This window comes from Podarcis raffonei, chromosome 5 (assembly GCF_027172205.1).
Source record: "Podarcis raffonei isolate rPodRaf1 chromosome 5, rPodRaf1.pri, whole genome shotgun sequence".
NCBI classification, from domain to species: domain Eukaryota; kingdom Metazoa; phylum Chordata; class Lepidosauria; order Squamata; family Lacertidae; genus Podarcis; species Podarcis raffonei.
Genome location: NC_070606.1, coordinates 93,384 through 108,381, shown reverse-complemented (window position 1 = coordinate 108,381; position 14,998 = coordinate 93,384). Strand labels below are relative to the sequence as shown.

Here is a 14,998-nt window from a genome sequence, read left to right as displayed (position 1 = left end):
CTTCAGTACCTATAAAAGAACTTCAGGGATAGGACCAGAAACATTAGCCTCATCCTTAGGATCAGAAGCTGAGGCTCCCACAGATGAGAGTTGTTGTTTTCAACACAACAAAGCCACTTCCGAACCTGGCGAGGAGTTGGGGTTGTGGGCTTCACGCCCACTCCATGTGCGCGGGGGCTGGTTCCAGCCCCCTTGAGACTGAGGGAATCCTGTCCGCGTCGTCAACCCAGCCAGCCAGTTGGGTGGCTGGGGGGCATAGCCTGCCCTATTTAGGGCCGGCGCGGCCGGGGCTCGCCCTCTTTTCACCTCGCCAGCCATCCCGCTTTGGTTTGTATTAAGGTTGTTTTGTCTCTTGCTTACCTTTTCTTTAGGCTGTGTATCTCAATTCCTTCGGTGATCGATTTTCACTTGGATTTACCCGCGCATCGGTGTTGTGCCTCCCATCGGATTGCCTGCTTCAAGCCCACCCGTGTTCCAGGCAGCGGCTTCGGCAGCCAGAGCCATTTAGCTCCGGAACAGCAGGGCTGAAACCGCGCTGGAAAACCCCATCGACCGGGTGTTCCCTTCTCTCTGGGTGGCTTCTCTGCAGCGGAGCTTTGCGGAACGCGGTTTGCACGTTCAGCGCCAGCCCATCGCCGTTTAGTCCTTTTACTTGGAAGCGCACAGCTCGCCCGACGGATCAGGTTTGGCTGGGGGTTTTTATTTCTAGCCACATTCGCAGGGTGGTGGGGCACCTTTAACGTTTGTGGGGGGCTTGGTGGAGCAAAAGGAGGGAGGCTTAAAAGGACACGTCTTTGTCGCTACCCCTTTGCATTTGGTACTGGCCGCATTGCCTTTGCGTTCCAACGGTTGCTTCTTCACCATTATACCTTTCCAAGAACCTCAGCCAGACTTCCAGATCAGATTTTACCTCTTTAGATAGGCGAACCCTGTGATGGGGTGACCGCAAGCCTGCTGACAACCTCGCGAGGCGGCTGCAAAATGGGCGGCCTGGGGAAACCACTCGGCAAGCAAAGTTCAAATGGCCTAACAATGACTGAATCTGCCTGAGCGTAACTTTTCTTAGAGGGAGAAGTTGCTGAATGAGGTCCCTAAGCGCAACCAATTTTTCACTAGGAAGTTTTGAGGTTTGGGCGACTGTGTCCAACTCAATGCCTAGGTAAACCATAGTTGTAGCTGGGCCCTCCATTTTATCTGCAGCCAAAGGTACTCCCAGCTCTCCTGCTAAAGATGTGAAGGCTTCCAGAAGGGCCGAGCACTTCCGGGTTAGCGCCAGCGCTGAATGGCGGATTTCTCCCGGAGCTCCGGGAGAGATCTGCTTCGCGGGTTCGGGTCCCGTAGCTCACGGCGGAGCAAGGACCCTTAAAAGTCACAGGCGCGTAGCCTGTGAACCGGAGACTCGGTGGGCACCTTTGCCCCCCCCCGACGTTGTGAAATAGCCTTTTTAAAGGCTATAGATCAGCGGAGGGTGCGTGGAGCGGTGCTGAGAGTCGCTTTCACCCAGCCTGCGAAGCGAAGCCGCGTCGCCATTAGCGGAGAGCGCTGACTTCTTCCGAAGATTTTGGATTAAAAAAGAGCAACTTTCCATGAGTAGGATTGAGCTTGCATTAATAATTGGACACTAAAACTAAAGAAATTGGGCACCGAGACGGATAAGCATTAAAAAGGAAGTCTGCTTTCCGTCCTGCAGCAAGATTAAAGTGAAAGGCATTTAAGCTGTAACTTTTGACAGGAGAGTTTATGAGCTAAGAAACCCAACACCAAGTAAAGAACTCCCCCCCCCAGAAGGCAGGAGGGGGGGGGAGAAGATTTTAAAGGGATTCCCTGCCTGTTTTTAAAGGAGATTGAACTGTTTACCGCTGCTCATCTACCTGGGGGTCGGACTGCTGGAGGAAAGGAACCGGCCAAGGACGGTCGTTACAAAAAAGGTTAGAAAGTAACTGTAATATAGACTCTGGCTACTCTCAACTTGAAACATCGTATTTTGCTATATAGTAAGTTACTTGCAGGACACTATTGATTTGGATCTTTTACAAAGAAAGGGACTTGGAGGGCTTTTGCCTTTTGAGTGTGGGAACAATTTAAAGTTTAAGAACTGACTTTACGCCCTCTAGAGGATTTGGACAGTTTCAGCAACAAGTGGAATTTAAAACCTGAGAACTTTTATATTTTGACAGCTTAAGAGTGTGGGAATGACCTTGAGTGAAAGACTTTGTTATGGCAGATGGTAAACAGAAAGAAGATTCACAAGAAACGACTTTGAGATCTGGTAGACAATACAAAGTTGATCTTTCTATGCAAAGAAGGGCCTCTGTATCAGGGGCCTCGGGAACTGCAGCTGTCACAAAGGCAAAAGTGAAAACAATGTCTTCTGAAGAAGCGTTTGCAAAGGCATTGGGAAAAATAAATGATTCTTTGGAGGAATTAAAGAAGCAAGGCGCTGAAACAAATAAGAAAATTGAAGAAATCTCTGGGAAAATTGACTTAAATACTAAAAGCATAACTGACCTCGGGAATAAAGTGAACTCTAATGCAGAAGCAATTGGGAAACTATTGGAAGATTCATCTACAACACGAAAGATAGCTGAGGAAGCCAAGGAAATTGCCACTGCTGTTGAAGGGAAACTTCCACCGGTGTACAGGAAACTGGATGAGTATGAACTGACACTTTCTATGCAGGATATGCAACGCAAGGAGAAAAACCTAAGGATTAGACTTGTGCCGGAAAAGGAAGGAGACAACTTGGTGGATTACTTGACAAAAGAGTTTTCCGACTTCTGGAAGCAAGATTTGAAAGAAGAAGAGTTCAAAATAGAGAGTGCATTTAGGTTGGGAATAAGGCAGAGGAAGAATAGACCCAGAGATTGCTTGATAACTCTAAGATCCAAAGAAGAGAGAGATAAAATATTGAACCTGCACTACCAAACAACCCTTCGAATTGAAGATTTTCATATTGAGATCTTTAAAGATATTCCCAAAAGTATTTTGGATGCAAGAGGTCCTTATAAGGATTTGGTGACACTACTGAAGAGGAACTACATACTATTCAGGTGGGAGTTTCCCCAAGGCCTGTCTTTTAAATACAAGGGGAAGAAAAGAAGAATAAAAACAGTGAGTGATAAAGACAAGTTCCTGGGAGAACACGAAGAAGACCTACAGAAAGAGACCTATCCAGGAGAAGGACATCCTTCAAGACTAGACACGGACACAGAACCACCAACAAAGGACGAACAACAACTGGGAGCTGTAGGAGGAATTAAATAACCCCATCATGGCTTTGCAACTTCTAACCTGGAATTGTAATGGTCTAAACAATCCCCGAAAAAGGAAAAATATATTTCATGCTTTAAAGAAAGACCAATTGGACTTGATTTGTCTACAAGAGACCCACGTAACAAGAGCACACAGAAAACTATTAATAAATAAGAGATTGGGACAAGAATTTATATCTTCAGACAAAGTAAAAAAAAGAGGAGTGGTGATCTACGCAAAGGAAAATCTGCAGCCGAAACAAATTTTCAAAGATGATCAAGGAAGATATCTGGCAATTGAAATTCAATTTCAAGGAGAAAAACTTTTGATAGTGGGGATATACGCACCAAATGAAGGGAAAGCAGAATTTTTTAAGAAGTTGCATGAGACTTTAATGGACTATATGGATTATAAACTAATTATGATGGGAGACATGAATGGAGTAGTTTCAACAAATATGGATAAAGCACAAAGACAGGTAGTTACAAAAGATGGAAGACTACCAAAAACTTTTTTTGAAATGACTGACAATATGGATTTGATAGATATCTGGAGAACAAAACACCCATTAGAGAGAGGGGGAACCTTCTTTTCTGAAGCCAAAATGACATGGACTCGGATTGACCAAATTTGGGTGACTAGCAACATGGCGTCGAACATAAAGAAAGTGGAAATCTGCCCAAAAACTCTCTCCGACCATAACGCAGTAAAGATGGTGATGAAGCAAACAACAACTGGTTCCTTCAGATGGAGAATGAATGACACCTTATTCAGAGACGAGGAGATCTGTAAAAAGGCCCAAAAAACTTTGAAGGATTATTTTGAAATTAATCTAAGATCTAAAGTAGAAAAAAGAATAATATGGGACGCAAGTAAAGCCGTGATGAGAGGGTTTTTGATACAACAAAATACATTAAAGAAAAGAAAGCAAAATGAGAGGAAAGAGAAAATTCTGGAAAAGATAAAGGAAGGGGAAAGGAAACTAAGATTGAAGCCAAAATCGCAAGTGGTTTTAAGAGAAATTAAACTGTACCAAACACAATATATGGAACTGATGAATCAAGAAATAGAATGGAAAATCAAACAAATGAGACAAAAGACCTTCGAATCTGCAGATAAATGTGGCAAGTTACTGGCTTGGCAAATAAAGAAGAGACAAAAACTCAACACGGTAACAAATTTAGAAGTGGAGGGAAAGAACATATGCAACCCAGTGGAAATTAGGAATTGTTTCCAGAGCTACTTTAGACAATTGTATACACAAGGGCCGCAGAAAGATAAAGACATACAACAATTCCTCGAGAAAAATGGGCTGAAAAAGATTTCTCAGGAAAGTAGGACAATTTTGAACCAGGAGATATCAGCACAGGAAATAGAAGATGCCATTCAAAACATGACGTTGGGCAAATCACCTGGACCGGATGGATTGACTTCCAAATACTACAAAGTTTTGAAGGAAGGGCTTATACAACCTTTGAAGGAAGTCTGCAACGAGATCATGGAGGGGAGAAGGGCACCCGATACGTGGAGAGAGGCCTACATTACACTTATACCAAAGACAGAGACTGAAAAGACTCAACTTAAGAACTACCGACCCATCTCCTTACTAAATGTGGATTACAAAATCTTTGCTGATGTTTTAGCAAAGAGACTGAAAAGAGTTTTGATGGAGGAGATTCATGGGGACCAGGCGGGCTTTCTCCCGAAAAGGCATTTGTCGGACAATGTAAGGAATATAATTGACATTTTGGAGAAGTTGGAAGTGAATATAAACACTAAGGCTGTTTTGATATTTGTGGACGCCGAGAAAGCCTTTGACAATATTTCTTGGAGCTTCATGTTGAAGAACCTCCGGGGGATGGGGGTAGGCCAAGGGTTTGAAAATGGTATAGGTGCAATATATTCTGAACAGAAAGCAAAATTAATTGTAAATAATGTGGTAACAGAAGAGTTTAAGATTGAAAAAGGGACACGTCAGGGGTGCCCTATCTCCCCATTACTTTTTATTTCGGTCCTGGAGGTTTTGCTTAATATGATTAGGAAGGACCAGTTGGTGAAAGGGGTTCAGGTCGGAGTTAAACAATATAAACTGAGAGCATTTGCAGATGATCTAGTACTTACTTTACAGGAGCCAGAAGCTAGTACGAAAAGAGTTTTGGAGATAATTCAAGAGTTTGGCCAATTGGCAGGATTTAAACTGAATAAGTCAAAGACTAAGGTATTGGAGAAAAATTTAACACAGATTGAAAAAGAAAGGTTTCAGAATGAGACGGGGTTGACTGTGGTCAAAAAAGTGAAATATCTGGGTGTGAATATGACAGCTAAGAATGTGAACCTATTTAAAGACAATTATGAAAAAACTTGGACAGAAGTGAAAAAAGATCTGGAGATCTGGTCAAATCTGAAGCTTTCCTTGTTAGGGCGAATTGCAGTTATAAAAATGAATGTATTGCCAAGAATGTTGTTTTTGTTTCAAGCATTACAAATAATGGATAAAATGGACTGTTTCAAGAAGTGGCAGAAAGATATATCTAAATTTGTCTGGCAGGGCAAGAAGCCCAGAATAAAGTTTAAGATATTAACGGATTCAAAGGAAAGAGGGGGGTTTGCCCTGCCAGACTTTAAATTGTACTATGAAGCGGCAGCTTTCTGCTGGCTAAAAGAATGGCTGCTTCTTGAAAACACAGACATTTTGGATTTGGAAGGATTTAACAATATTTTTGGGTGGCATGCATATTTGTGGTACGACAAGGTTAAAGCGCATAAAAGTTTCAAAAATCATATTGTCAGGAAAGCACTATTAAATGTCTGGGTTAGATATAAGGACTTGCTGGAAAATAAGACTCCAAGATGGCTATCACCAATGGAAGCTAAGGCAGTTAAAAAGCTAAATATGGAGTCAAAATGGCCAAGATATTGGGAAATTTTGGAAAAGGAAGGGGACAAATTGAGATTGCAGAGCTTTGAAAAACTAAAAGGGAAGGTGAGAGATTGGTTACATTATCATCAAATAAATGAAGTGTTTAAATTAGACAGTAAAATAGGCTTCCAGGTGGAAAAATCAAAATTAGAGACTGAACTGTTAGAATCCAGTACTAAGAATTTGTCAAAAATGTATGATCTGCTGCTGAAATGGAATACACAAGATGAAATGGTAAAATCAAGTATGATTAAATGGGCTCAGGACATTGGTCATAACATCATGTTTGCTGATTGGGAAAAGTTGTGGACCACCGGGTTGAAGTTTACGGCGTGTAATGCCTTAAGAGAAAATATAATGAAAATGATTTATAGGTGGTACATAACCCCAGTCAAGCTTGCAAAGATCTACCACTTGCCTGACAATAAATGTTGGAAATGTAAAGAAAAGGAAGGTACATTCTTTCACCTCTGGTGGACGTGCCCGAAGATTAAGGCATTCTGGGAAATGATTTACAATGAACTGAAAAAGGTATTTAAATATACTTTCCCCAAGAAACCAGAGGCCTTTCTCTTGGGTATTGTCGGCCAGGGGGTGTTAAAGACAGATACAACTTTTTTTATGTATGCTACAACAGCAGCTAGAATACTTATTGCAAAGTACTGGAAGACACAGGATCTACCCACACTGGAAGAATGGCAGATGAAGGTGATGGACTACATGGGCTTGGCAGAAATGACGAGCAGAATCCGAAACCAGGGAAGAGAAGCGGCGGAAGAAGAATGGAAAAAGTTCAAGGACTATTTAAAGAAATATTACAAAATTAATGACAGTTAAAATGATGTTGGATTAAAATAAATGGTTACTATTAGTATTGGTTAAGACAAAGAGAATAAGGATGATTAACATAAATTTATAGTAAAATAAGGGAAAGATTCGCTGAATAATTATAAGAATTTGGAATACAGAAACGGGAGGCAAGAGGAAGTCGAGGAAGAAAGGTTAAAGAAATTAGGATATGAAATGGTACTTGTTTTTTGTTCTGTTATTGTTTGTTGTTTATTTATGTATGTTTTGTTTGCATTAATATAAAAATTGTTTAATAAAAATATTATAAAAAAAAAAACAGAAGGGCCGAGCACTTATGCCTACTATCAGCTATGCGAATAAAGTCGTCCAAGTAGTGTGACACACCCTCAGAGCCTGTTCTAAAACGAAGCGCCCAGTCCAAAAAGGTACTAAATGCCTCAAAGGCTGCACAGGCCACTGAGCAACCCATAGGCATTGCTTTGTCTACAAAGTAAGTAAAGGTAAAGGTACCCCTGCCCGTACGGGCCAGTCGTGTCCGACTCTGGGGTTGCGCGCCCATCTCGCTTAAGAGGCCGGGGGCCAGCGCTGTCCGGAGACACTTCTGGGTCACGTGGCCAGCGTGACGAAGCTGCTCTGGTGAGCCAGCACCATTACAGCACACGGAAACGCCGTTTACCTTCCCGCTATAAAGTGGTACCTATTTATCTACTTGCACTTAAGAGTGCTTTCGAACTGCTAGGTGGGCAGGAGCTGGGACCGAACGACAGGAGCTCACCCCGCTGCGGCGATTCAAACCGCCGACCATACGATCGGCAAGTCCTAGGCGCTGAGGTTTTACCCACAGCGCCACCCGTGTCCCGTGTCTACAAAGTATGCCCCATCAAATTTAAAACCCAGCCACCGGAAATCTTCCGGGTGGACTGGCAGGAGTCAGTAAGCAGACTCTATATCACATTTCGCCAGCAACGCGCCTTTTCCAAATTTGCGAATAAGTTTAACCGCTTGGTCAAATGAGGCATACCTCACAGAGCAAAGTTCCTGAGGTATCGCATCATTGACGGACCCTCCCTTTGGGTAGGATAGGTTGTGAATCATGCGAAACTCACTGGGTGCCTTTTTGGGGACGATGCCTAATGGGGATATATGCAAACCCTCTATGGGAGGGACAGAAAAGGGGCCAGCTACCCTCCCTGCCTTAATTTCTTTAAGTATTTTCTTGCACGCCACTTCGGGCATCTCTCTAACTGATTTCTGATTTGGTGGGTCACCTGAATTGGGGGGGGGGGAGCAACTGGGATTCTAAAACCTAAACTAAAACTTTCCCAGAGAAATAATGCAGCTGTTCTGTTGGGATAGAGATCCAAAAGGGTTTTTAAGGCTCACTTTCCCTCTTTCTCTTTTTTTAAATAAATTTTTTATTAATTTTCCAACATATATCAAAACACAACACAACTAACAATACACAAACAAACACACATACAAACACGTATAATTTCATAACCTCTTTTTCTTAAACCTTATTTCAACGACTTCCCCATACCTCCCTTTTCTGCATCCCTGTTTTAAACTTTTCCAGCAACCCCTAATTTCAATTACAGTGGTGCCCCGCAAGATGAACGCCTCGCAAGACGAAAAACCCGCTAGACGAAAGGGTTTTCCATTTTTCGATGCGCTTTGCAAGACGAATTTCCCTATGGGCTTCCTTCGCAAGACGAAAGCCCATAGGGAAATCTCCAGGACAGCGGGGAAGCGCAGCGCGTCTTCCCCACTATCCTCGGACCTCCTCCGAAGGCTGGCGGTGGGGCAGAGAGACCTCCTCCCGCCGCCAGCCTTCGGAAGGCTCCTCCGAAGGCTGGCGGTGGGGCGGAGAGACCTCCTCCCGCCGCCAGCCTTCGGAAGGCTGCTCGGAAGGCTGGCGGCGGGAGGAGGTCTCTCCGCCCCACCGCCAGCCTTCGGAAGGCTGCTCGGAAGGCTGGCGGCGGGGCGGAGAGACCTCCTCCCGCCGCCAGCCTTCCGAGCAGCCTTGCGAAGGCTGGCGGTGGGGCGGAGAGACCTCCTCCCCGCGCCAGCCTTCCGAGCAGCCTTGCGAAGGCTGGCGGTGGGGCGGAGAGACCTCCTCCCCGCGCCAGCCTTCGGAAGGCTCCCCCGAAGGCTGGCGGTGGGGCGGAGAGACCTCCTCCCCGCGCCAGCCTTCGGAAGGCTCCCCCGAAGGCTGGCGGTGGGGCGGAGAGACCTCCTCCCCGCGCCAGCCTTCGGAAGGCTCCTCCGAAGGCTGGCGGTGGGGCGGAGAGACCTCCTCCCCGCGCCAGCCTTCGGAAGGCTCCCCCGAAGGCTGGCGGTGGGGCGGAGAGACCTTCTCCCCGCGCCAGCCTTCGGATGGCTGTCCTGAAGACTTGTGGTGGGAGGAGGGTTTTCCTTCCCACCGCCAACATTCAGAATGCTGTTCTGAATGTTGGCGGTGGGGAGGAAAAACCCTCCTCCCACCGCAAGCCCCGGGAACAGAGGAGAAGTGCTGCGCGCCTTCCCCTCTGTTCCCGTACCTGTCCTGAAGGCTTGCAGTGGGGAGAAAAGCCCTTCTCCGCACCGCCAGCCTGGCAAGTGGTCTCCATAGGAACGCATTAATTGATTTTCAATGCATTCCTATGGGAAACCGTGCTTCGCAAGACGAAAAACTCGCAAGAAGAAAAAACTTGTGGAACGAATTAATTTCGTCTTGCGAGGCACCACTGTACTTATAATTCACTTTCTTTAATCCTTTTTCTCTTACCCAATTATTTGTCACTGCAATTCTGTTTTACATTACCCATAACATTTTAGCACTCATTAATTTTACAACAGTTCTTAAGATAAGTTTTAAATTTCTTCCAATCTTCTTCCACCGTCTCTTTTCCTTGGTCACGGATTCTGCCAGTCATCTCAGCCAGTCCCATATAGTCTATCACCTTTGTCTGCCACTCTTCCAGCGTGGGTAGTTCTTGTGTCTTCCAATACTTTGCTAAAAGAACTCTTGCTGCTGTTGTAGCATACATAAAGAACGTCCTATCTTTCCTTGACACCAATTGGCCTACCATGCCCAGGAGAAAGGCCTCTGGTTTCTTATGAAAGGTACACTTAAGTACCTTCTTAATTTCATTATAGATCATTTCCCAGAAGGCCTTGATCCTTGGGCACGTCCACCAAAGGTGGTAGAAAGTACCTTCAGTTTCCTTACATTTCCAGCATTTATTATTGGGCGTATGATAGATTTTTGCAAGCTTGACTGGGGTCATGTACCACCTACAAATCATTTTCATAATGTTCTCTCTTAAGGCATTACATGCCGTAAATTTTATACCGGTAGTCCATAACTGTTCCCAGTCAGCAAACATAATGTCATGACCAATGTCTTGTGCCCATTTAATCATAGCTGATTTAACCATCTCATCCTGTGTATTCCATTTCAACAACAAGTTATACATTCTTGACAAATTCTTAGTATTGGGTTCCAACAATTCAGTTTCTAATTTTGATCTCTCCACCTGAAAGCCGATTTTCCTGTCCTGTTTGAAAACTTCATTTATCTGGTAGTAATGAAGCCAGTCTCTTACTTTTGACTTCAATTTCTCATAGCTCTGCAATTTCACTTTTCCCTCCTCTTGTTCTATGATTTCCCAGTATTTTGGCCATTTAGATTCCATGTTAAGTTTTTTCACTTCCTTAGCTTCCATTGGTGACAACCACCTAGGGGTTTTGTTTTCCAACAAATCTTTATACCGAATCTAAACATTATATAGTGCTTTCCTAACAATATGGTTTTTGAATCCTTGATGAATTTTAACCTTGTCATACCATATATATGCATGCCAACCAAACCTATTGTTAAACCCTTCCAGATCCAAAATGTCTGTGTTCTCAAGAAGTAGCCAGTTTTTCAGCCAGCAAAAAGCCGCTGATTCATAATACAGTTTTAAGTCTGGCAGGGCAAACCCCCCTCTTTCTTTTGCATCAGTTAATATCTTAAATTTTATTCTGGGCTTTTTGCCCTGCCAGACAAATCTAGATATGTCTTTCTGCCACCTCTTGAAACAGTCCATCTTGTCCACAATCTGCAGTGTTTGAAACAAAAACAACATTCTCAGCAACACATTCATCTTAATAACAGCAATTCACTTTCCCTCTTTCTCTGGGATGCGGTGCACGCCGTGATTTGGGCTGACTTCCCAGAGAGCCATCACATGAGCGGTGTGAGTTGTTCAACCACATTCTAAATGACACACAGCATTACCAAACCAATAAACAGAATATCCAGTCAATCTTCAGTACCTATAAAAGAACTTCAGGGATAGGACCAGAAGCATTAGCCTCATCCTTAGGATCAGAAGCTGAGGCTCCCACAGATGAGTTGTTGTTTTCAACACAACAAAAGGGATGGTGTTTCACTCCTGCATCTGCTGGAGAACCGCCCCCCCTTCCAACTAACTGAAAGTACAACCTGGGAATATACACAGAAGCCCAAATGATTATTTGGAGGCGGAACAGGTACTGCTCGCAGCTGATGGGGTGCGGCTCTTCCCATGCGCCAGCTTCTTTAGAGCGGATCGGTGTCCTGAAGCGACTGTCTGTTGTCCATGCCTTCCCCTTTCTCCGGGGGGGGGGGAGAAGCCAGGGAGTGAAGGAGGTGAGGACAGGTGACCCCCCCCAGGCCCAAAGTCACCCCAGGCCTCAAAACCAAATTTCCCATTTCTCTCGTCTACAACAGCTTTTCTCTGCTCTTCTCTGCTTTCTCACAAGATGCTGCTGCATAAGCAAAAGGTTATTTTTTATCAGTACAAGAAGGCTTCAAAAAGCTAATGAATGGGCTCTGTCAATGCCAGGAATAAGCAGGTCTGGGAACTGAGTCTTATCTCATCCAGTTGCATCACATCTTGGACACGCTGAACGCAAGGCTTCTCAACCCCCTTGGCTTCTCATCCCCCTTTCCTGGGAAGGGCGCCAAGAGTCCCAAGAGTCTCAGGACAGGAGCTTTCTGTTCATGCTCAGGGAAACTCATGAGGCAGGACTCCTGAGGAGGGGGAGAAGGGGGAGGGAACTGGAGGGGAATATATGCTCTGTGCCAATGGATGTGAACTTGTGCTTGTTTATGAAGTTATGACACTAGCTCCTTCTACCAAGCCCGGATGATAGAAATAAAGCTCTTTCTCTGAAATTATCCCTTGAGTGCCTGTTTGACTCCCCTTTCCCTCTCCCGGGTGCAATGCTCTTCCCACCTGAGGGCAAAGCCTGAAAAGGCTACGGGAGTTGTGGCGTCCTCAGGCACAGAGGTTTTCCAGGTAGCTAGTCCCAGGGTCCACTTCTGCAGGCAGCGCGCCTCCACCCGCACACAAGACAAGCCGCCTGCAGGAGTCGACTCCTGCAAAGTGGCCCAGCAAGGGGAGATCCTTCCAGCAAGGTTTCAGGGCAGACCTTCAGCCAGACCTAGTCTGTCCTGGGATCCACCCATAATGAGAAAACGAAAACAAAACTATTCACACAAAAGGCAGGCCTTACATCCAGGCTTTTACTGACCGTACATTAAAAGACCTTTTCACAAGAGATATTGAAGATAATAAAACACAGCACCCAGAATTAGGAAGAGATAACCAGGCTGGAATAGTAGATCATGTCAGATCATTTTCCTCCACAAATTTTACAATATTCTTCCGCGGTATCCACTTCCTCCCCCCTTGGATCTACATGAGCTTGCTATTTCCAGGTCTGTCAAATATTTGGTCATCCTTCTCACTCTGAGTAAAAAGACTTCCTCATTTCAATGTTTACAAATAAAAATACCATACCAAATACTTTGAATCATTCCCAAATTCTGTCACTATTCAGGATAATATTTCCCAGTTGCTAAATTTCCAGCAATCAAAACTGGAATATCATATTCCAGTCTTAATAGAATACCTAAAAATGACACTTTCTTATCCAGAGATTCTATTTATTTTTTAAAAATAATTTTTTATTGATTTTTCCATGGATTCTACTTCTAACAATATATCTTTAACAATTTTTCATATTTCGACCCTCCTCCCCTGGACTTCCCTCGTACTCACATTTTGTTTTATTTCCCTATTGTTCACCTTGCGTATTTGATGTTTCCCCAAAAGTTCCTCAATACATATAGTCTTATTTTTTGTTGTAGACAGTTGTGATTGTTCACTCAAACCCTGCCAATGAGTCCATTTATTTATGTTGCCTCTTCATATATGTTGTAAATGGTTCCCATTCTCTTTTAAAGTCTTTGTTGTCCTTTTCATGTAATTTTTTTGTTAGTTTTGCCGGTTCTGCATATTCCATAAGTTTCCCTTGCCATTGTTCTTTCGTTGGTATTTCTTCTGTCTTCCAAGTTTGTGCTAATAAAATTCTTGCTGCTGTTGTTGCATGCATAAATAATTTCCAATTTTCTTTTTTTACGTCTTGGTCTAAAATTCCTAGAAGGAATGTTTCTGGTTTCTTAACAAAAGTCTTTTTAAACAGTTTTTTCAATTCATTATATATCATTCCCCAATAATTACTAATCTTTTTGCATCTTGCAGGATGGCTTTTTTTCTAAAAGGAAAAAAGAAAAACAAGATCTACCCCTCATATGAGGATGAGGCCCCTGCCCTACTGCCGGCATTGGCGAAGCCTTCAACATCAGCCACAGAGGGCAGGAGGAAAGATCAAGTTGCACGCAAAAACAAGATCTACCCCTCATATGAGGACGAGGCCCCTGCCCTACTGCCGGCATTGGCAAAGCCTTCAACATCAGCGGCAGAGGCCAGACCGGCAGAGGCCAGGCCCCTAGTCTTGCCAGGGCTGGTGAAGCCCCAGACCAGCAAGCAAGACCCAAGCCAGCAGCGGCCCTCAAAAAAGAAGAGCCTCGAGGACTCTGGGCCAGCGCTCCCAGGTGAGTAGGCAGAACCAGATCCCTTTTGGGTTCCCCTTGGCCTTAGACTTGGTGTTTACCTCTACGGATGTTGGTGATCTGACACTAACTAAAAGCGAAACAAAAGAAGTGCCATGGTCAGACCACTTCCTGGTGCAAGTGGACTTCTCCACGACCCTTCCCCTCTGCAGGGAGGTGGGACCGATTCGGATGGTCCAGCCCCGCTACTTAATGGATCCAACTGGTTTCCAGAGAGTGGCAGGGGATGTTTTATCCCACGTTGATGGCCTCTCAGCTGATTCCCTGGTGGCCCTTTGGAATGCGGAGATAACCAGGGCTATTGACTGTCTGGCTCCGAAGCACCCTCTCAGATTGCATGGAGCCCGGACAGTTCCGTGGTTTTCCCCAGAGCTGAGGGCGATGAAACAATCGTTGAGACGGCTAGAGCGCTGGTGGCGGAAAACTCACTCTGAATCAGACCGGACACGGGCTAGAGCTCAATGTCGAGCCTACCAAGTGGCAATGGTGACGGCGAAGAGGGCCTTCTTCGCCGCCTCCATTGCATCTGCAGAAAAGAGCAGCAGGAGACCTTTTCAGGTGGTTTGCAATCTATCGGAACCACCTGCACCACCGGGGCATGGTAGGGACCCCAAGATCTCCTGCAATGCTTTTGCAAAGTTTTTTTTGCAGATAAAGTCACTCAGATTTAGAAGGAGGTAGACTCCACTGTGGGAGCAGGGCCAGGGTGGGAGAGTGCTAGAGTTCTGTCTAGTCCTGTTACATGGGATCAATTCCAATCTGTTACCTCCGAGGATGTGGACATGCTGCTTGGACAAGTGAAACCGACCACCTGTCTCCTTGATCCTTGCCCATCCTGGCTGATAAAAGCGAGCCGGGAAGGGCTGGGCGATGGGCTCTGCGGGGTGGTGAATGCTTCTCTCTGTGAGGGAGCCTTCCCAGACCCGCAGAAAAAGGCGGTCATTAAACCGCTTCTTAAAAAAACATCTTTAGACCCAGCCAGTTTGGCCAACTATCGCCCAGTCTCAAATTTACCATTCTTGGGCAAGGTGATTGAGCGGGTGGTTGCCGAACAACTCCAAGCATGCCTGGAGGATGCAGACCATTTG

At 44.9% G+C, this 14,998-nt stretch overlaps 1 protein-coding gene across 1 annotated transcript in view; it reads left to right on the top strand.

The window, feature by feature from the left end:
• Nucleotides 1–293: 293 nt before the first annotated feature.
• Nucleotides 294–14,998, top strand: part of LOC128413490 (uncharacterized) — a 73,631-nt gene continuing 58,926 nt past the window's right edge. Inside the window, exons 1-2 of the mRNA XM_053387490.1 lie at nt 294–683; nt 13,540–13,892. Coding sequence (XP_053243465.1) covers nt 13,541–13,892 — 352 coding nt within the window. The 5' untranslated portion in view covers nt 294–683; nt 13,540. The remainder of the gene's footprint in view (nt 684–13,539; nt 13,893–14,998) is intronic.